General features: G+C 41.5%; 1 protein-coding gene across 7 annotated transcripts in view; it reads right to left on the bottom strand.

The window, feature by feature from the left end:
- The window catches only part of LOC125460360 (ERC protein 2), a 1,111,380-nt gene that overhangs the window by 75,935 nt on the left and 1,011,475 nt on the right, over positions 1-23,970 (bottom strand). For 5 of the 7 annotated variants that reach the window (XM_059649888.1, XM_059649889.1, XM_059649890.1 and 2 more), the window contains one exon: positions 8,624-8,812. In XM_059649888.1, the coding sequence (XP_059505871.1) occupies positions 8,624-8,812 (189 nt within the window). Of the gene's footprint in view, positions 1-8,623; positions 8,813-23,970 lie in introns of those variants that run through there. The other 2 variants (XM_059649893.1, XM_059649894.1) reach the window with 1 other exon arrangement.

The following is a 23,970-nucleotide window of genomic DNA, read 5'->3' on the forward strand; positions in this document are numbered from 1 at the left end:
TGGAACAGCTTCCACTCAAATTTCCTATCACAAAAATGTACTTCCCTGATTATGAACTGGAAAGGCAATTGAGCGAACCATACCATCTTCTCCTCTATCCATCTTCGACTTGCCTCCCCCTCTCTCCCTATTTATTTCAGAACCCTCTCCCCCTCCCTCATTTCTGAAGAAGGGTCTAGGCCCGAAAAGTCAGCTTTTCTGCTCCTAAGATGCTGCTTGGCCTGCTGTGTTCATCCAGCTCTACACTTTGTTATCACATATTAATGCACAGGAATTTTCAGCAGAATCCCATAAATTCAGGTGCTTGGCTTAAGACAAAATTAGTATTGAGCTCAGAGCTGTTCTATAGAAGGGCAGCAAATAGTTGAAATATGTGGGGATTAGATTAGTGAAATGATTTATGTATTGGACCCCAGATCAGTACTCTTTTGTCAGTCCACTTCCGGGCTGTCAGTACAAAAAGAATTTGGACTTTGCGATGATACAGAAATTGGCATGTTGACAACAATGACAGAGACTTTAAAGGACTTTGAGAAGATGCAGGCTACTGGAATGGCCAAGCAGATGACAGAGGTAATTTAACAGAAAAGTTTGAGGTGATTCATTTTGAGAGAACAGAAGAATTGAAATACATGCAATGAATGCATGGAAGGATGTAAACAGAAAAACAGTGATTAGTATAACATCAGTGGCCAATTGGAACATTTTTACCTCTGCGAATTTAAGCCATATTTCAGAGATACAAGGACAGAAATCTCAGCTGATACTCCAATGTAGCGCTGCTCTCTCTCTCAGTAAAATTGGTCACCTCTCTAAACTGGACACACACTGTTAGAGAGGAATGGCCGAACCCTTCTGATAATTAAACTAAACCATAAGCCCCAATCTGTTATGACCAGGTGAAGGGGTTCCCCTCTAATAATTAGCCCTGAAACACCCAGAGAAGCTCATCTTTCCCCACATAATCTATTAAAAGAGTGGTTAAATAAAATAAATCCCTGATCTCCACTTTACAAGTAACAAGAAACAATTTATTTATTTGACCCGACAATGAACAAATTAACAAAATTACTAACAAACCGACACTTCCCCCTTCGATTACCAACTACCCCCTAACTGGTCTAAATTCTACTGGAATGCTGTTTAAATAAAGACAAGACCTACGAATATAAACCCAATTAATAAGCAGCAATAAATAATAACTTCATCTCTCCAAGCTCGCTAGACCGTCTTCTGGAATATTCTGTCGACTCCAGTCTCTTCAGAAACACCTTTCTTCCATTAATTTTGCATACTAAAATGTTTTATCTCTATAATTTCTTCAACGTGGTCTTTGAACTAAAATATTGTGGTACCTTAGATTAATTAGGCGGGCTTTCTCCGAGAGCTGAATGGTGCTAACTCTGGTAGGTGGTGGATGGCTCTTCCTTGAAAGTGGCAGTTGGTTCTCCCCGATTTTCCAAATGCCCTCATCTTATATACCCGTAATGACGTGATCAAATTCTTATTATATTATTGTTGTCAACAGGTTGTCAAATACCATCAGATTTAAATTCAACTGGCTGTCTATATTGAGGTGTTTCATTTAAATTAATTGGCCGAATTCAAACTTGTCTCAGAAAAAATGCTGCTTGGCTGTTCTATACAAACTACTTCCATTCGGGCACTTTCTGTGCACCCGCGTTTATAAACTTCCAAGCTCAGACAAAGCACAAACACTTCAAGGGACCATGGCACTCTTTTCCCCACTGTCATTTTTACCAACAAAAACTAATTTCCTGTCTTCCAATTCATCAATACCCTACCCAATTTCATAACAATATGATCCCATTTGGTAAAAATGAGCTATCCCTAGGATTCTGGCCAATATTCACCATCTTTACAAAAATAGACTGTCTGGCCATTACTGTTTTGCTGTTCATGAGAATTTGCTGTGTGCCAAATTGCTGCCATTCTCCTGCATTACATCAGTGATTACATTTCAAAAGTGTTTTGAGATCTTCTAACGTTGTGAAAGGCACTGTATAACAGCAAAGTTTTCCTTTTTTAAACATAATTCTCTGAAATGCTAAGTGCATGTAAATAAAACCATAAAAAGTGTAGTGGAACCTTATGTTTTATAGATAGGTGCAGAGATCACAAGACTGAAGAAGTAATGATTAATTTATATGAAACATTGGTTAGATCAGAGTGCTGTGTGCAGTTTTGGCTGCCCCATTATAGGAAAGGCTTTGAAGCGACAGGTCACACTGTAGATTCAGCAGGATTACACAAGGAATGGGAAACTAGTTAAGAAGAGGGATTTCAGATGCCAAAACAATTTCCACCAGGACATTAAAGACAAGAGGAAATTTAATGGAAGATTTAAAATTATTATGAATAGGGAAAATGGTCAAAACTGCTCGTCGTGTTGGGGAGTTAATAATAAGCGGGTTTAACTTCAAAAGTTACCACAAAGAAAGTGAGAAGAGAAGGAATCCTTCACATGGAAGATTGTTGGAGCGCAAAATGCTTAATTACAGGGTTTAAACAGAAGTCATTAAATATTTTAAGAGAAAGAAATGATAAATATTATCTAATTTTGTCCATTGGCACAAGTTGTCCTGTTTGTTGTTTCTTAGAACAAAAAGCATTTGGTAAAGTGCCATGTGAAATGTTCACGTGTAAGGTAAGGGATCACGGGGTGCCACAATATGAATATCTTAATGAAGGAACTGATGGTAATATATCTCACTTTGCTGATGATCTTGAGGACATAATGAGGCTGCAAAGAGATACAGAGCTTGATTTTCAATAGGGTAATGGGAACTTGATGCTTGGATCATTTCTAAATTTTAACCCCATGGCTTTTTTTGTTTATTTTTCATTCATGGAATGTGGGCATCGCTGGCTAGGCCAGTATTTATTACCCTTAAGATGGTGGGAGGATGCTGCTTTCTTGAACCACTGCTGTCCATTTGATGTAGGTAAGACCACAGTACCATTACAGGGTTTGTTTCAGGACTTTGAGCAAGCGACAATGAAAGAATGATGGCATAATTTCAAGTCAGGATAGCATGTAGCTTGTTGTGGATGATGCAGATGGGGGTGTTCCCATGTATCTGCTGCCCTTGTCCTTTCAGATGTAGTGGCTGAGAGTTTGGAAGGTTCTATGTGAGGAACATTGGTGAATTTCTGCATTTCATCATATAGATAGTACATACTGCTGCCACTGAACAGCAAAAGAGGAAGGAGTGTATATTTGTAGATGTGGTGCCAATCAAGTGTCTGTCCTGAGTGCTGTCAAATTTACTGAGTGTTGTTGGAGCTGCACTCATCCAGGAAAGTGGGGTGTATTCCATCATACTTCTGACTTGTGCCACGTGGATAGTGGATAGAGTTTGGGGAATCGAACATTCAAAAGGAGAGTCACTGGGTGTGCTATTCCAAGCAACCATGGTCTTGCATCCTAAATATTTATATGGCCAGTCCAGTTCAGTTTCTGATCAATGGTAATTCCAAGGATATTGCTAATGACAAATTCAGTGATGGCAATGTCACTGAATGTCAAGAAAGCAATGGTTGGACTCTCGATTGTTAGAAATGGACATTGTCTGGCTCTTAGGTGGTGTGAATGTTACTCGGCAATTGTTAGCTCAAATCTGGATAATGTCCATGTTGTGCTGCATTTGAATATGGACTGTTTCAGTATCCTGAGTGTGGTGAATGATGCTGAACATTGTGCAGTTGAGTGAAAATCCCCACTTCTGACCTTATGTTGGAGGGTAGGTTACTGTTGAAACAGCTGAAGATGGTTGGGCCAAGTACATTACCCTAAGGAACTCTCGCAGAGATGTCCTGAAGCTCAGTTGTCTGACTTCCAACAACCACAAACACCTTCTCGTGTCACGTATGGCTTCAACCTTGATGTCACATTCTGTCAAGTGTGGCCTTGATCTCAAGGGTAGTCATTCTCCTCTGGCCTTTGGAATTCAGCTATTTTGCCCATGTATGAACTGATGCTGAAATAAAGTCAAGAGTTGACTGGAGATAATGGGAACTGCAGATGCTGGATAATCTGAGATCACAAAGTGTGGAGCTGGATGAACACAGCAGGCCAAGCAGCATCTTAGGAGCAGAAAAGCTGACGTTTCAGGCCCAAAACATCAGCTTTCGAGCTCCTAAGATGCTGCTTGGCCTGGTGTGTTCATCCAGTTCCACACTTTGTGATCTCAGGAGTTGATTGGACCTGGCAGAGCCCAAACTGAGTATCAGCAAGCAGCTCATTGCTAAATAAAGACTGTGCTGCTGACACCTCCCATCACTTTACTGATGATTCTGAGTAGATTGATCGGGAAGAAATTAGCTTTGTTGGATTTGTCCTGCTTTTTGAATATAGGACACATCTGGGTATTTTTCTGACTATGATACACTTTTGCATTGATGTATTCAGCTTCTCCATCATTGCATGCAGGGATATTTGTGGATCCTTTTCCTCTAGTGAATTGCTTAGGTGGGCCAGCACCATTCACGGCCAGATTTGGCAGGTTTGTAGCACTTAAATCGGATCTATTGTTTGTGGAATCATTTAGCCCTGTCCATCACTTGTCATTTATACTATTTGGGACTCAAGTTATCCATTTTGTAGCTTCACCATATTGACACTTTATCTTTTAAGTATGCCTGGTACAGCTCCTGGCCTGCCCTCCTGCACTCTTCATTGAACCAGGGTTGATCCCCTGGTTTAACAGTAGTGATAGAGTAAGGGATATGTCAGCCCATAAGCTTGTAGATTGTGGTCAGCACAATTCAGTTTCTGATGGCCCTTAACACCTAATGAATGCCCAGTCGTAAGTTGCTACATCTGTTCCATTCAGAATGATGCCACATATCATGATGTGATTGTGAAGATGGGACGTCATCTCCACAAGGATTGCATGGCGGTCATTCTTACTGTTACAGCTATGGAAAGATGCATCTGTGGCAGTCAGATTGGTGATGATGAGGTCAAGCACATTTTTCCCTCTTGTTGGTTCCCTCACCATCTGCTGCAGACTCAATCTTCAAATCTTGCATGCCACTAACAAGCTGGGCACCTACTTACTGGTGTCTAGTTTTTGCTGAAGCTATCTGCAGAGCAAAAGCATCCAAGGGAGATGAACAGTCTTGATGGAGTCTGCTGCTGCCTTACAGGGGCGAGGAGGTAGCACACAGGGCCAGTGGCCTCATCATGCATAAAAGCGGTCAAATGGCGTTGCCAGTGATCTGGAACAATAGTACCTTGGCAAAAACTTATTATAAAAATATAATATTTCATTATATTTATTCTAAAATTTTGCTTAATTGTTCCCCCAGTTGTACTTGATAACTTTGCACTAATGTAGCACCAGTCTTCTTGGATTCAGCAATTTTCTGTTTAAAAAAACTTTTCTAAAAGCTTAACAAATTAATTGGAGTTAACTGGAAGTGAGCACATTCCTGATATCAACCAACCCCACTCCTCCAACTCACGCCCACACATTGAAAATTCCAGCATGATCAGGAGGTGCTATGATGTTGACAAACCATTAAGGGTGCTATTTTCAAAAAGTACCCACACCTGACCTCACTAGCACAGGCAACAACAGGTTAAGTGGATGGGCAAAGAGATAGCAGATGGAATAGGATATGGGGACGAATGAAGTAATTCATTTTGGTGTGAAACTGAAAGGCAGAATAACTTTTTTAAGAAGTGTGAAGTTTTTTCACAACAACGCTCACAGAAATTAGTGTTTAGTCTTACAAGGAACACCATATTACTATACAGGTACAGCAAGCAATTAGGAAGGTAAGTTGACCTTTATTTCCCATGGTTGGACAGCAAAATAAAAAGAAACTTGCATTTATTGTATGGGGCTTTGGTGAGACCACACTCTGCATAGCGTATAATTATGGTTTCTATATTTAAACAAAGATATAGAACTGCATTAGACCAGTGCTGTGAAGATGCAATAGATTGGGTTCCTGGTTTGAAATAATAGTCCTGTGATGAGACGATAAGTAAACTGGGCCTATACTCTCTGGATCTTCAAAGAACATGAGTTCATCTCATCCTTTTTTTTAAAATGAAGAGTGAGTAAGATGTGTAGCTTTCATTTGACTAATAACAGAATACTTGTACAGTTACTGTGGTCGGACTGACAAGCGTTTTTCATCCTAGGAGACAGCGATTGGTCAGGGTGAATTTAAATCAAATAGCTTGTACATACAATTAGCTTTGCAAGTTGTCAAAAACTTGTAAAATCAATTTAGTTTATTAATAACTAAAGCCAACTCTGCTCCTAACAGTAAAAAAATCATAATGTGTTATCTATAGTTCTTATTCTTTTAAAGGAATATTCCATGGAAGTTGACAAAAATATTTTAACTGAAGGACAAACATTAGTATGTATGTTTAAACAGAATTTCTCACAGCTTTACACTTTCTTTAGGCTTTCAGTGTACAATAAAATTTTGTTCAGAGAAGCCTGACATTTTGTGGATATAGTGAGAACGTTTCCTTTACCTGTCAATCTCAGTGTCAGGCAAAGTATGGATTCTATTTACAAGAGTAGCAAGGATTCATATCCTGTGGCAGTCAGGGGTTAGAACAATGCAATTATTTCATGTTGACAGATTGAACATGAGATCAATAAGACGGTATTTTCAAATAAATACTTTGAGAAATATTAATGGGACCCTTGTACGTTTAATATCCATAAGCTTGTTTTACAATTCGTGGTGCAGATACACTTTGAGTCCAAACTGATCAGTCTAACCTGAATAATGAATGCTTTGATAGGAATGGTAATGATCTTGTAGCCAACTGATCGGGCAGAGGGCCCCCAGAATGCAGGAGCTGCCTGCAGAAAGCAAGTGGCAAAGGCAGACAGCACCTACCAAGGAACCTGCTGCTCCATTGTGAGAGAGAGAAGTAGCAGCATATTGAAGGGCCAACTGCTTCAGTGCACACAAAGGTGACCAAAACAGTCAAACGTAAGATAATGTGCTCAATCTGGTGCAAGATACCTCAGGGAAAAGCTTTTCAGCAAAGTAACCATTCTACAGATCACTGAAGGTGGCAGCGTGGGAGATTAGGTAGTGAAAAATGACTAATGGCATCCTTGCTTTCATTGAAAGGGCATTGAGTATAAGGATAGACACGTTATGCTGCAGCTTCACAGAACTTTAGTTAGGCCACACTTGGGATATAACATACAGTTCTGGTCACTACACCACCAGAGGATGTGGATGATTTGGAGAAGGTAGAGAAGGGTGGGGTGGGTGGCGGTGGGAGAGGTACAGCAGTTGTGGTTTACATGTCAGGAAATGAATGAAACCTCCGGTTACGTCAATTAGTTGAATTTGGCTTGGGTGGTAGTAGAGGGGGCTCGTTTAGGTCCAGTAGAGTTGGGTTGGAGAGATGGTCATTCCGAATTCAGGTAACTGGCCCAAATTTAAGCTTACTAGGCAATTACTGTGAAACCGCTGCATCAGGCTTTCTACAAGGTCCCTACAAGCAGCTCCAATCGACACTACTACAACATCGACCTCTATTGGAATTTCTGGAAAGACATTGCCATTCTGTACATGGGAGGATAAATTTCTCACGCTGTCAGCAATTAGAGAAATAAAACTAAAGGTATCTGCAAGCGTGCTTTCTGTTTTCAGTGCCATTAAAGCAATGCAGAAAACCATGCTTTTGATCGCAAATGGGCCTTGTCTAAAGGAGTGCGATTCATGCTGTTGGTTTTCAGTGGACACCAAGTCTCCCATTGTTGTGGTCCTGCTGTTCAAAACAGTACACAAGGCTTAAACATGGATGAGACTGTAGGTTGTTCAAAAATTTCTCTTGTAAAAGAGCTGCACTTCTCTCGAGTACATACAAAGAATGCTACACATTTTTTAAACCCAGCTACTTTTCAACGTAACCACAACAGAAGGGTTCTCTCAGTTATCTTTCATATTATCAGCTTTCTAAAATCAGAATGTGTTTGCATTTACTCAGCTGTTCCCATAGTTTCACATTTCATGAGCTGTTGTTACAGTTTGTAGTTTCCCATGTGACTGGATTAAAAGCTACATAATGAGCTATTTAATAGCTCAAAGTTGCTTTGTATACCCACTCGTACATATGTTGAGATTGCTTAACTTTTTATTATTGCGAAGCAGCAAAATCTGAAAATCTTTCTATTTTCAATGCTGCAGTACTTCAATGGGTTCTTTGCAATTTCCTGAGACAACTCAGCATAGCTTGGGTGATGAGGTCAAATACCCAAGTAACAAATTCTCCAACGCCTTCTCATTCTTAGTGTCCATAAGAATAATCATTATTATATCATTCTCGCTCTCTCATAGCTCAGGTTAGTCACAGGCAAATATTCCACAACAGCACAAGCAACTGATGCTAGTTCATTCACTGTTAAACAATCAAATTTTAAGTTAATAATCGACTGCAAATAGCACAGTGATCAGTCTTTCTCATTCCTGATTTTAATAAAAGTTACCACTTCTACCAGTGGATAAAATACTTTGTTAACTTCATGCCTTTCCCCAGCCATAGGATCTCAAGAACTACTACAACACACAATGTAGTTCTGTGAAGGATGTAATTAGAATATCTCACCTGTTCAGGTGTCATACTTTGCAACTGACGCTCCCGGGAAACCTCATCCTCTTCTTCCTCGTTGAGTGATAATGATGGCAATCCTGCCAAGACTTGTGGGTTCCGCTCCAGGCATAGTGTGGTCAGGTGATCGATGTACAGTTTTAATTTGATGCGGTGGTTGAATGCCTCCAACAGTGACTGGATCATCTAACAAAGTAGAACAGAGAATTAACAGAGAAATACAGTTTCTCATCAAATCTCCTATAGAAGTGTTTATGCTGTAATTATTGGTTATTGAAGGACAGAGTACAGTTGATTTCATGAATTAACAGGAACATTAAAACATGTAACTACAAATGTTAGGACACAGATTTCAATTTTATCTAATGTGAAATATTGCAAAACTATGTTGCCAGCAGCTGTGGCGCATTTAAAAATTTATTATTTCTACATAATCTGCTGTGAAACTTAAACATGATGACAACAATTAATCAACTGACACAGCTTTTGTAAACTTAATTATGTCCAATTATAAAAAGCACCGTTTTCCTGATAAGATACTGATATTTGACATCTGAATTGATAAACAAAATACAAGACATTTTCACTGGAATTTAGAACCACCTTACGTCAACAAGATTAATCTTCAAATGCAATTTACACAAGCAGCTACTGTAACACCATATTTTACACAATAAAGAATAGTTCTTTGAAGTGAAGTACAGGGGAGGTTCAGTAATTGTTCGCTAAAGTTTTCTTGCAAAGGCGCACAGATTATGCTTTACACTATTTCATGGATTTAACATAAGGACAAAAACATCATATCACAGTATTCTTTGATATTTCTTTTTTAAACAGAGAAAATATAAAGTTTGTCAGGGTGTGTAGTATACTTCACAACTTGTTGGAGTATAAAAAAAGCATACATACCATTTTGGGATGTCACTCAATATTGCAATGTCATGCTTTTTATACTGATTGCCATGCAAATATTATCCAAGTACACTTTGTTTGGAAACACTACATGTTAAGTATTGTTGAAAGGGCAGGCATTTGGGCTACAGTATTTTATGTTAAACATCTAATGTAAAAGAGATCACAAACAACCCATCTTGACAGTGTTTCAGATTTGACAAGTCTAGTTGTACATATTTATTAGTCCTAATGTGACTCTCACACACAAGTCAAGTTCCACAATTAAGGATCCACAGGTGGTTTGTACAGGATTTCTGAACATTCTCACAACAAAGCTCAAAGACTCAATATTCCTATTTTCAACATGTACAATCCTCTAGTGCTTCTTGAGCCGGACAGTTTATTAAGGTCTTTAACTACAGTCCAAGTAATGCAGATTTTATGTATTTTTGTGATGTCTATTTACAATGGAGGTAGAGGCACTTTATACAATAATATTTAGTTAGTTTTCAGATCATAAAAGGGCTGTACCCATACACTTGTTGTCGAAGGTGGAATCACACTCCCATATTTTGATTGTCAATGACTTTATCATCTAGACCAAAAGGAACTGGTATCTGGATGCAACATTTGCTCTATGCTTTAAGAAAAACCAGATTAATAATACTGCATAATTACAACCAATCATTTGGTCCAGCTGAATGCAAATTACATGTGTCGGTTTTCTAATTCATTTCCCACCCATCCCAGAAAAAAATGTATTGGAAATAATTGGTAATTAGAGGTAAATGATCTTCTACACTGACTGTAAGGAAAAAGAAAGTTACAAAGTCCTGCATAACTGGGACAAATAAATAGAGGGAATGAAGGCAAAATTACAGTAGTGACTAAGAGCTTGGTTAAAGAAGGTTTTTTGTACGGGGAGCTTAAATTAGGACAGAGTGAAGCAGCAGTGACAGAGAAAGACTGTTTATTGTGAAAATCAAAAGCATAGATGGTATGGCCAAAATCAGGTGAATTATAGAAGCTCTACAGTGCAGAAAGACATCATTCAGCCCATCAAATCTGTATCTCCAAACAGCATCACACCCAGACAAAGCCACATCCTACCCCATCCTTGTAATCCCACATTTACCATGACTAACCCACTTAGCCTGCACATCCCTGAACAACAGAAGGCAATTTAGCATAGCCAATCCACCTCATCTTCACATCTAATTAATGGTAAAGACAACATAAGTCAAGTTCCATAATTAAGAATCCAGGTCATACATAAAACAGAGAGGAAACTAGAGTGCCCAGCTGAAACCTATACAAACCCAGAGAGAACATGCAAACTCCACACAGTCATCCAAGGCTGGAACTGAACCCAGGTCCCTAGCCATTGATCCACTGTGCTGCCCAAGGAAAGGAGGAATGGCACAATAGGACATAGTGATAGGAATGCAGAGTTCTGAGACGGTTCTAGAGCTGGAGCTGGTTAAAGACAGAGGTGTGGATGAGCATATGAAGGGAGTTCAGCAGAAAGAAGAGCACTTTAAATTGAATGTGCTGTGGATCAGAAGTCAATATCTGTGCTAATTGAGTGGAATTAAGTGCAAAATTTTGATTGACTGAACTTTATAGTATTGACGATGGGAAAGTGGCAATGTTGTATCTTGAGGTAACAAACTATTGAGCGATTGCATGCTATTTTCTCTAATGTAACTGCAAATGACCAAACCAAAGCAATGCCAGAAATTGTGTTGATTTCAAATTATTTAAAAGTCTTTGTTGCATATTATTTGAAAATTTCCCTGCATTTCAACACTGGCTACAACTCAAAAGGATAAAGTGCTACATAAATGCAAGTTCTTTTCTTAATATTGGACCAGAAGCCCATCTGGACTCGCCATTTAAATGTCGTGGTCACAAGAGCAGGTAAGAGGCTAGGAATACTATGGTGAGTAACCATCTCCTGACTCACAAAAGCCTGTCCACAAGTCAAGAGAATAATGGAAAATATCCCACTTGCCTGGATGAGTGCAGCTTCAACACTCAAGAAGCTTTACACCAACTTGGACAAAGCAGCCCACTCGATTGGCACCACATCCACAAGCATCCACTTTCTCCATCACCCCAGTAGTTCAGTACTCAGGAGTAAATTTGCTAAAGATCATTAGACAGCTCCTTCCAAACTCTCAGCAACTTCCAACTCGAAAAACGAGGGCTGCAAATACAAGGAAACACCAACACCACGTTCCCTGCCAAGCCAAACACCACCCTGGCTTGGAAATATGTCGCTGTTGCTGGGTCAATATTCTGCAATTTCCTCTGTATGGGCACTGTGGGTTTATCTACAATGCATAGACTGCAGCAGTCCGAGAAGGCAGCTTGCCTTCTCAAGGGCAACTTGGGATTGGCAATAAATGCTGCCCAGCCAGCAATGTCTACATCATGGCGGCTCGGTGGCTCAGTGGTTAGCACTGCTGTCTCACAGCACCAAGGACCTGGATTCAATTCCATCCTCGGGTGACTGTCTGTGTGACGTTTTCACATTCTCCCTGTGTCTGTGTGGGATTCCTCCGGCGGCTCTGGTTTCTTCCCAAAGTCCAAAGATGTGTAGGTTTGGTGAATTGGCCATGCTAAACTGCCCATAGTGGTTCAGGGATATGTAAATTAGGTGTGTTACAGGAAGATGGGTCTGGTTGGGATGCTCTGAGGTTTGGTGTGGACTTGTTGGGCCACAGGGCCTGTTTCCACATTGCAGGCATTCTATGTTCTATTTGTGAGAATTAAAAAAATCTACAACCTCTTACAGACATATCTGCATAACAGGAGGAAACTGATCTGAATAGTGAAACCTGTGGAAAAATTCTGTTCTTTAAACAAAAAAAGTTTTGATTTTAAAATTGTTTTAGGAAATACTTTTTAAAAAAGTATGCAAACAGATTTATTATCAATACAATCTGAAACTGTGATCACAAAGTATTCAAGCATGAAACGTTCTACAAAACTTGCCATTCTTCACTGCTCATTTCATCCAGCCAGACAGCTGTAGTAGTTTTCTATAATTGGCAGTTGCTTTGTATGAAAAATATTACTAATTGTTCAAATTCAAGTTATAGTACTTAAGTTTCTATTCTCTAACATCAGATGGGTAAAAGTAACAGTTAAATGGAATGCAGTTGCAATTTATTTCTGCTAGTAGCTGGAGTACTGAAATTAATAGACAAATGCTGTAAAATTGCAATGAGAAATGTTGCCAATTCATTGACATGGGTATACTTCTGTCAATATAATGCTGATGGTAGTTGACATGGTTTGCCGTGTCAAAGACCATTGCCATGATCTGAGTGCTTCCCTGCCTGATGGCTCATGTGTCATATACCATGAAGACTGCACTCTTTTTGATACTGATGTCTTCAAGTTTATTAATAACAGAAATTATTTACACTTATGATATCTCAGACTTGCACATATTCTGGTTTCTGTGCTTACTACTGCTTATACATTGCATATACATAACTGACTGACTGACTCAACAAACCACTTGACTCAATTGCACTTAGCCAGTGATTGAAAGCAAGGATTTTTATACCGGATTGTCACACATCACTTCATGTAACCGCCTTAAGGTAGTCACCCATCAGACCTGACTTTGATGCAATAATCTATGGATAGCTTGTACATGAACAACTTCAAATAAACGTTGCATACTTTCTGTACTATGAAGGACTTTTATTTAGAAAGAGTGATTTAAGATCGCACTTTGTATCAACCCAGGCTCCTTCTTGTTCATCTCAACTAGAATCAAAAATTTCACAGTAGGAATGAAATTCACTGTTAAATATATTTCATTCCCTTGCTGGCTTTAGTATTTTAGAATATAAATTCCAATCGTTCAAGGGTACCACAACAAATCTTCTGAGTAAGAGAACAGAGACACAACAATCATTTTTTTCTTAATGCCTTTGGTTGCAATTTTGCCTCCTAGGTCAGCTAAAATTGTATATTAATTCTTTTCTGCTGCACTATCCCTGTCAGAGCCTCCCTGCTTGGAAAAAAAATCCTTCAATTTCTCTGTCGCAACAAACAATGAACAACTTTCCAAAATCACTGAGCATGTTGTCATGTTCAAATTGTTGACAAATCTATTTGAAATTCTGCAAGCAGGTTTCTGCTTCAGCTACATCACTAAAACTGTGACCAAAGGAGGAAGTAATTCTCCTTTATAAACTGCAACAATCATTTAAACATTCTGGCATTCTTGCATTTGTATTGATGAATACAAGATGAAAAGTTTGGCAAAATGTCTCACTTTGCAGCTATATAAAGGCAAATCTTTCAATGCATCCCAGATCTTGGTTCCTTCAATGAGTATATTCAATGCCCCAGATCTCATTGGTTGCTTTTCTTTCTGCCTCTCCATTTCCTTTAAAATCCAGCTGCTTGACGAAGCTTGCTAACAACTCTGCTTTCGCACACTCTTCTGTGAAGTGCCATGGGCCATTTCTATGCATTACAGGCACTATATAAACACGATAATAAAATGTGAGGCTGGATGAACACAGCAGGCCAAGCAGCATCTCAGGAGCACAAAAGCTGACGTTTCGGGCCTAGACCCTTCATCAGAGAGGGGGATGGGGGGAGGGAACTGGAATAAATAGGGAGAGAGGGGGAGGCGGACCGAAGATGGAGAGTAAAGAAGATAGGTGGAGAAGGTGTGGGTGGGGAGGTAGGGAGGGGATAGGTCAGTCCAGGGAAGACGGACAGGTCAAGGAGGTGGGATGAGGTTAGTAGGTAGCTGGGGGTGCGGCTTGGGGTGGGAGGAAGGGATGGGTGAGAGGAAGAACCGGTTAGGGAGGCAGAGACAGGTTGGACTGGTTTTGGGATGCAGTGGGTGGGGGGGAAGAGCTGGGCTGGTTGTGTGGTGCAGTGGGGGGAGGGGATGAACTGGGCTGGTTTAGGGATGCAGTGGGGGAAGGGGAGATTTTGAAACTGGTGAAGTCCACATTGATACCATATGGCTGCAGGGTTCCCAGGCGGAATATGAGTTGCTGTTCCTGCAACCTTCGGGTGGCATCATTGTGGCAGTGCAGGAGGCCCATGATGGACATGTCATCAAGAGAATGGGAGGGGGAGTGGAAATGGTTTGCGACTGGGAGGTGCAGTTGTTTGTTGCGAACTGAGCGGAGGTGTTCTGCAAAGCGGTCCCCAAGCCTCCGCTTGGTTTCCCCAATGTAGAGAAAGCCGCACCGGGTACAGTGGATGCAGTATACCACATTGGCAGATGTGCAGGTGAACCTCTGCTTAATGTGGAATGTCATCTTGGGGCCTGGGATGGGGGTGAGGGAGGAGGTGTGGGGACAAGTGTAGCATTTCCTGCGGTTGCAGGGGAAGGTGCCGGGTGTGGTGGGGTTGGAGGGCAGTGTGGAGCGAACAAGGGAGTCCCGGAGAGAGTGGTCTCTCCGGAAAGCAGACAGGGGTGGGGATGGAAAAATGTCTTGGGTGGTGGGGTCGGATTGTAAATGGCGGAAGTGTCGGAGGATAATGCGTTGTATCCGGAGGTTGGTAGGGTGGTGTGTGAGAACGAGGGGGATCCTCTTGGGGCGGTTGTGGCGGGGGCGGGGTGTGAGGGATGTGTCGCGGGAAATGCGGGAGACGCGGTCAAGGGCGTTCTCAATCACCGTGGGGGGGAAGTTGCGGTCCTTAAAGAACTTGGACATCTGGGATGTGCGGGACACAGAGCAGTTTTTCCGCCGTCTTCGCCTGCATGCCTACTTCTTCAACCGGGAACCCAACCCTCCTTCCACTGACCCCTTCACCCGCTTCCAACACAAGTCCTCCTCCTGGACACCACCCCCAGGCCTCCTACCCTCCCTCGACCTCTTCATCTCCAACTGCCGTCGAGACATTAACCGCCTCAACCTCTCCACCCCTCTCACCCACTCCAACCTCTCCCCCGCAGAACGGGCAGCCCTCCGCTCCCTCCGCTCCAACCCCAACCTCACCATCAAACCCGCAGACAAGGGTGGCGCAGTGGTAGTATGGCGTACTGACCTCTACATCGCCGAGGCCAGACGCCAACTCTCCGACACCATCTCCTACCGCCTCCTCGATCATGACCCCACACCCGAGCACCAAACCATCATCTCCAACGCCATTCATGACCTCATCACCTCAGGGGACCTCCCACCCACAGCCTCCAACCTCATTGTTCCCCAACCCCGCACGGCCCGTTTCTATCTCCTTCCCAAAATCCACAAACCTGCCTGCCCTGGTCGACCCATCGTCTCAGCCTGCTCCTGCCCCACCGAACTCATCTCCACCTATCTGGACTCCATTTTCGCCCCCTTGGTCCAGGAACTCCCCACCTATGTCCGTGACACCACCCACGCCCTCCACCTCCTCCAGGACTTCCAATTCCCTGGCCCCCAACACCTCATATTCACCATGGACGTCCAGTCCCTGTACACCTGCATTCCGCATGGAGATGGCCTCAAGGCCCTCCGCTTCTTCCTGTCCCGCAGGCCCGACCAGGCCCCCTCCACCGACACTCTCATCCGCCTAGCGGAACTCGTCCTCACACTCAACAACTTCTCTTTTGACTCCTCCCACTTCCTACAGACTAAGGGGGTGGCCATGGGCACCCGCATGGGCCCCAGCTATGCCTGCCTCTTTGTAGGTTACGTGGAACAGTCCATCTTCCGCACCTACACAGGCCCCAAACCCCACCTCTTCCTCCGGTACATTGATGACTGTATCGGCGCCGCCTCTTGCTCCCCAGAGGAGCTCGAACAGTTCATCCACTTCACCAACACCTTCCACCCCAACCTTCAGTTCACCTGGGCCATCTCCAGCACATCCCTCACCTTCCTGGACCTCTCAGTCTCCATCTCAGGCAACCAGCTTGTAACTGATGTCCATTTCAAGCCCACCGACTCCCACAGCTACCTAGAATACACCTCCTCCCACCCACCCTCCTGCAAAAATTCCATCCCCTATTCCCAATTCCTCCGCCTCCGCCGCATCTGCTCCCACGATAAGACATTCCACTCCCGCACATCCCAGATGTCCAAGTTCTTTAAGGACCGCAACTTCCCCCCCACGGTGATTGAGAACGCCCTTGACCGCGTCTCCCGCATTTCCCGCGACACATCCCTCACACCCCGCCCCCGCCACAACCGCCCCAAGAGGATCCCCCTCGTTCTCACACACCACCCTACCAACCTCCGGATACAACGCATTATCCTCCGACACTTCCGCCATTTACAATCCGACCCCACCACCCAAGACATTTTTCCATCCCCACCCCTGTCTGCTTTCCGGAGAGACCACTCTCTCCGGGACTCCCTTGTTCGCTCCACACTGCCCTCCAACCCCACCACACCCGGCACCTTCCCCTGCAACCGCAGGAAATGCTACACTTGTCCCCACACCTCCTCCCTCACCCCCATCCCAGGCCCCAAGATGACATTCCACATTAAGCAGAGGTTCACCTGCACATCTGCCAATGTGGTATACTGCATCCACTGTACCCGGTGCGGCTTTCTCTACATTGGGGAAACCAAGCGGAGGCTTGGGGACCGCTTTGCAGAACACCTCCGCTCAGTTCGCAACAAACAACTGCACCTCCCAGTCGCAAACCATTTCCACTCCCCCTCCCATTCTCTTGATGACATGTCCATCATGGGCCTCCTGCACTGCCACAATGATGCCACCCGAAGGTTGCAGGAACAGCAACTCATATTCCGCCTGGGAACCCTGCAGCCATATGGTATCAATGTGGACTTCACCAGTTTCAAAATCTCCCCTTCCCCCACTGCATCCCTAAACCAGCCCAGTTCATCCCCTCCCCCCACTGCACCACACAACCAGCCCAGCTCTTCCCCCCCACCCACTGCATCCCAAAACCAGTCCAACCTGTCTCTGCCTCCCTAACCGGTTCTTCCTCTCACCCATCCCTTCCTCCCACCCCAAGCCGCACCCCCAGCTACCTACTAACCTCATCCCACCTCCTTGACCTGTCCGTCTTCCCTGGACTGACCTATCCCCTCCCTACCTCCCCACCCACACCTTCTCCACCTATCTTCTTTACTCTCCATCTTCGGTCCGCCTCCCCCTCTCTCCCTATTTATTCCAGTTCCCTCCCCCCATCCCCCTCTCTGATGAAGGGTCTAGGCCCGAAACGTCAGCTTTTGTGCTCCTGAGATGCTGCTTGGCCTGCTGTGTTCATCCAGCCTCACATTTTATTATCTTGGAATCTCCAGCATCTGCAGTTCCCATTATCTCTGATACTATATAAACACGCATTGTTTTCCAATACTTTCCACTCAGCATCATGTTTTCACCACACTTATTTATATTTCTTCTCTTTCTGAACATCACACAGTTCATTGCTCCTTATGATTGTGTTGACGCTGTTGCATGTGCTGTCCTTTATTCCTCCTCTGCATGTACTAATTCCAATATTCTGTCCCTATGTTTCAGAGCTCTGGCCTCATTTTTGCTAGTGCTTGCTTCTGGTAATTTACTTTACTTTGAATAGCCTATTTTATGTCTACAGTTGAAACATAACCCACACAGATGCAAATAATTACAAGTTGGGCACATTTCCAATACACTCAGTACATGTCCAATTCAAAATGCAACGTCCTTGGCAGGCTAGTCCCTCTTATGATCCAAAACGTATAGCTTAACGCATAGATGCAGTGGCCTCATATGTCACAGGATTTAACCATTCATCTAATGAGTAAAAGTACATCAACGTTCCATGTAGGTTACCGATTCCTCCCTCACTCACTCACTCCTGTCCTCTTTAAAAAATGGGGAAAGACAAAACAAGAGTCTTAAATTGAGCCCCTTGATCTTTACACATAAATCAAGCTGCGCAGATCTACTTCACATTGTGACATCAAAATGCAGTTGTACTGAGTAAACCTAGAGACCAAGGTTCACCATTCAGATAAGTTTCTCATTCCTTTGATGTAAATGCCATGCTCTTTGAGAGAAATACTTTCTCTAGATTAAAGCAGGCTTTACCTGTCACAGGTGTTAATTTTGAGAACAAAAACTATGTTTCCCTATAAGGTTGTCACTGTAAGTCTGTGCAGATAACGACTGTCTCGACAATCAGTGGCAAAATTGCATTTGTCATCTAAAGTTTTAGTCAAGCAAATTCAACCTGGCGGTATTGAAAAATATAAGGTGTAATCTTCCTCTGTATTTGGTTATCATTTTTGGCCCAATGTTGATTATTATGTACATCAAGGACATTGTGTCAAGATATTGGAAATTCTTACAGCAACATCATATCCTATATGTGATTCCATTAAAAACCCCCATGTATTCAGCTACATTTTTAGATGACAGAAATAATTTATAAATTGATACAGAAATAACCCCACATCCATCACACTTTACTCATCCAAAGACAGATCAATTGCAAAAGGTTAAAAATACTATATTTGTGTGCACCTGACAAAAATACAGGTTCTATTCATTAAACTCCACCAATAGTTTTGTGACAACCCATTATCAAAAGGCTTGACTTGTATTTTAAGTTAAGAATTTTTTTTCAAAATGTAGAAATTGTAGAACAGCTGAATTTAATTAGAGGTCAAGGATACAAAGGTTCTTCAAACATGTGATTAATTCTGATAAAGAGAGTCACTGTAAACAGCAGACAGTGTGGATACACTAAATAAATCCTCTCAAGAACTGGCATATCATACAATTTTAAATAAACTTATTAAATTTTCTTTTTACATTTCTAGTGCATTCTATGAATTATAACTGAATAGTATATTCCACTAACTTACTTTTAAAGTTGTTATACTTTCTTACAAGTAGCTGATAGTACTGCCTTAAGTTAAATCTGCTTTAAAACTCAAGCCCTCCAGTATATTGTAAATTCACGTTATTGATTCAGTTTTTGAAAGTATTACAGGGCCAAGCATTGTCCAATGTTTTCATCTCATTAAGAGATATTCCAACACCATCATCACAGACCAGATTGCTATGTAATCATGCTCCAGGAAGGGAAGGATACTTTGACCAGTAGAAACATAGTGCTCAGCAGTTTTTAAATGACATGTCAGAAAGTGACTGCAAAGTGTGAAAATTTATTTGTGGCATTCACAGAACACTGCTCACAAGACAAAGGGTCTGACAATGTAAGAAATGGTTTATGTCTCATGGAACTTTCCCTTTTCTGTGCACTCATGATGAAGTATGTGCATATTATCACACATTTACTTTACAATCTGTCACAATAATCTATTTAACCCTGTGCACTCAATATTTTCAACAGTATTTCAAATTTTAGTCTCATTTTTGAAGAAATGAGAGACTGATTACAGCAACTGGTTAAACTTAACATTAGCAAATTGGTTCAAATTGTTCATAAGTCTAGAATATATCATGAGTCAGAAAGATCCAAAACAATAAACTGCCTTTTCAATATGCACAGCAAAGCAAAATTAATTGATTCTAATTTGATTAACTGCTCTCTAAAGTAGGCTCAAAAGAATTGTTCGTGGGTTAGGATTCACTATACACATTTAATCCGTGGGTTTATCAGCTTTTATTCAGGTACGCATAGTCAAAGGAGTAGTATTTGTAACTATATATCACTTTTATCCAAACCTGTCACTTTCACATGGGGGCAACACTTGATGTTCAGGACGTTTTCATGAGATTAGGAAGGCAGCTGAAAGATCAACCTAACCTGGGATCAACTACTTTTCCACAGTTCAAAGGCAATGGCCTCAGCAATGGCTAAACCGTAGCCTTTGCTTTGAAGACATGCCCTCGGGTTCATTAAAATTATTTTGGTGAGTTTTTCAATGTATTGACTTCAAAAGTATTGCACCAGTTATGAGAAGTTTGCTTTATGCTAATTTTAGCCCTCTCACACGTACAAACATTAAACAACACACCTTTGGGACATTAGAATTTGTGTTATTCCCACTAAATGACTTTTCCGTAAAATAAAATATTCATAACCCCAACTGAAATCTCCACAATAATAACATTTTCAAACAAACATAAAAGGGCTAATTTTCCTGATTTTAAATAAAAGTGGGCAGATATTGATAACATCAAATCTCCATTCCTTTTAAATTGTACTGGGATTTCCCGTCTTTCTCCTTAGGGATGAGGCAGCGCCTGTGCCCATACTATTACGTTTTTTGGGGGGTGGATTTTCAGCTTTCTGTCTCAATTTGCTGCATTGCACCTAAAGGCACAACAAAAAACTGATGATACCTTTGTGCTGGGGTCTTTTTCGGTTGTAACATATGAGGATGTTTTCCAGCAAGGAGTCATCAGACAGGATCAACGTTTTTTTTAAAAACAATGACCAACCAGAATTTTCCAAGCTTGGGACTTTTTGCCAGCTGTTCCCCAGGATAAGCAGTTGGGATCTTTCAAGTCCATCTATTGAATAATCTAACAGTTTCATTCTAAAAAAAATCCTGCAAGTAGGCTGGTCTGTGCCTCAGCTATATTAATGACCTAGTCCTTCAAATTCTGCTTGCCAGACCGCACTAGGAGAGAGGTATCAAAAAACTCATGTCCAAAACCTCTTGCACATAACTGAAATTAATTTCTCCCATACCTAATGTTTTCTTTTAAGGGATGATTACTATTTCCTTACTTCAAAGGTATAAGACTCACTCGACAAATACAATACTTTGAAAATTTAAAATGATCCTGAGTATACTAATATTTCATCAAGAGTAGCATTCCATATTTTGAAAGTTAATTCGTTAGCTCTTCTCTGAGATGACTGCATTATTCATTTGATATTTCAAATAATTACGTGTTAAAACATCTGAAGATCCTGACCTTAAAAAATGAAAACATGAAAATTAAGACAAGCAAAGGCAATTAACAGTTTCAAAGGTGTAGTCCTTTAAAAGGTTAATGATAATTATCGGCTATACAATATAAGTAATAGTGACATGGATTTCTCTGGTGGAAGACAAAGCTCTGTAATAGAAATCTTAGATCTTTATCTCAGTGCAAAGTCTGCCATCACAAAGCCAAGCTTCTATCCAGACTAGTGAGTAAATACCAAACTGATTAAAAAGTCAGAGAGAAACTGATCCCCTTCCTGTCACCTAGCCTTAACAGATTTTACAAAAGATTGAAGTAGAATGGTTGTTGTAAACAAAATGAAAAAAGGCTCAAAACAAATTTTCCATTAGGTATAAACTCAAATTTACAACCACTCTGTTGTAGCCATTATCATTCCCCCCGCCACCCCACCGCCCAAGTTATTTGTTTACCTCTTGAATACCACAATCCTTCAAATACACATCTTTATTTAAAGGCTTAAAAGGATTAAACATTGCAGGCAACTTACCGCACTTAACATTAAAGTATCTGATTTCTAGATCTGCGTACAAATGAGAAAACCTGGTGTCTGGACACAATAATAAATGATGCTTTTTTATAAAAATATAATTTGTAAATTGTTAGCAAAACAAAATAGGCCATAAAGAAACTGTACAATAGTTGTACCATCTCAAGTAACTAATACAAAAACAATTATTTGTATTGATCATTTTTTGACCTGGTTAAAATTTGTCAAACGTATTTTTGTTTTGTTCCTGTTCTAAAATATGTCGACACAGGCTGCCATAGCTTCACTGAAGATTGGCCTAAATTTCTGAAATCTTTTTATAATCTGCGTACCTGTTTCAATCCTTGAATGTTTCAAAAAAAAGAGTGGTTTCAATGCGCTGATGTTAAGTCCTTTAGACAGTGTGGGCTGGATTTTCTGAGAAGTGGCAATGATTGCCGCTCTGTTCCATTTTTATGTTAAGAAAGAGCTCTTCATTTCTGTTAGGAGATTCCAATCAGGGCTCCTTCAGAAATGCAGAGCTGTTCTTAAAATATGGCAAGTCCCTTGTCATGTAGGATAGACAGGGGTAGGCAAACATCAGGATAACAATATTTACATCAGGCTCCTCTTTATTGACTACAGTTCTGCTTTCAACCCCATAATTCTGAACAAACTCATCTCTAAACTCCAAGACTTAGGTCTCAGCTCCCTACTCTGTAACTGGATTCTCAACTTCCTGACCCACAGATAGCAATCAGTAAGAATAGGTGACAATACTTCCTGCACCATAATCCTCAAAGCTGGTGCATCACAAGGCTGTGTACTCAGCCCCTAACTACACTCGTTATACACTCAAGACTATGTGGCCAAATTTCCCCCTAACTCTGCTTAACCAGTTTGCTAACAACACCATTGATGCAGATTGGATCTTAACCAATGAGGCAGAATACAGAAAAGAGACTGAATGCTTAAAGGGATGCTGTAAAGACCGCAGTCTTTCCATCAACATCAGCAAAACAAAGCATTTCGTCATTGACTTCAAGAAGTGGAATGGAAAGCATGCCCCTGATTGCACAATGGTGCTGAGCTGGGCACCATCAAGTTTCTTGGAGTGACGATCACCAACAATCTGTACCTAGCAACCCACATTGATGCACCGGTGAAGAAAGCACAACAACGTCTTTACTTCCTCAGGAGGCTAAGGAAATATGGCATGTCCACAGTATTCTTACCAGTTTTTATAGAAGCAAAATAGAAAGCATCCTATTTGGATGCATTACAGCGTGGTCTGGCAACTGTTCTTCCCAAGACTGCAAAAAACCACAGAGAGTCGTGAACACAGCCCAGCTCATCACGCAAACTAACCTCCTATCCATTGGCAACAAAAACAAAGTTGCTGGAAAAGCTCAGCAGCTCTGGCAGCATCGGTGAAGAAAAAATAGGAGTTAACATTTCAGGTCTGGTGAACCCTCCTCAGAGCCAGACCCGAAACGTTTGCTCTGATGTTTTTCTTCACAGATGCTGCCAGACCTGTTGAGCTTTTCCAGCAACTTTGTTTTTGATCCTAATTTATAGCATTCACAGTTCTTTCGGTTTTTATCCATTGACTCCATCTATACTTTTCGCTGCCTCAAGGTACTAACCAACATAATCCTCCCAACCCTGGTTATAGTCTCTTCCACCCGTTTCCATCCGGCAGAAGATAATAGAAGTTTGAATACACATATGAATAGATTCAAGAACAGCTTCATCCCTGCTGTCATCAGACTTTTGAACGGACCTCTCAAATGTTAATTCTGATCTCTCTCTCTCTCTGCAGCTGTAACACTGTATTTCTGTGCTCTGTTTTGCTACCTTGATGCAATTCGTATGATACAATCTGCCAGTATAGCAGAGAAAAAATACTTTTCACTTTATCTCAGAATGTGACAACAATTAATCAATCAATCAATAAATCAAACCACAACCCCTTTGTCACAGCTGTCAGTAGCGACACCATGTAATTTAAATGTCCAGCATCACAGCCAATCACTGACAGCTCCTATGAAAGATGTATGGCTATGGTGCCAGGACAGTAGAATGTTAAGTGGGTACGGTGATAGGTTAGTACACTATT

Source organism: Stegostoma tigrinum, chromosome 11 (assembly GCF_030684315.1).
Source record: "Stegostoma tigrinum isolate sSteTig4 chromosome 11, sSteTig4.hap1, whole genome shotgun sequence".
Lineage (NCBI taxonomy): Eukaryota > Metazoa > Chordata > Chondrichthyes > Orectolobiformes > Stegostomatidae > Stegostoma > Stegostoma tigrinum.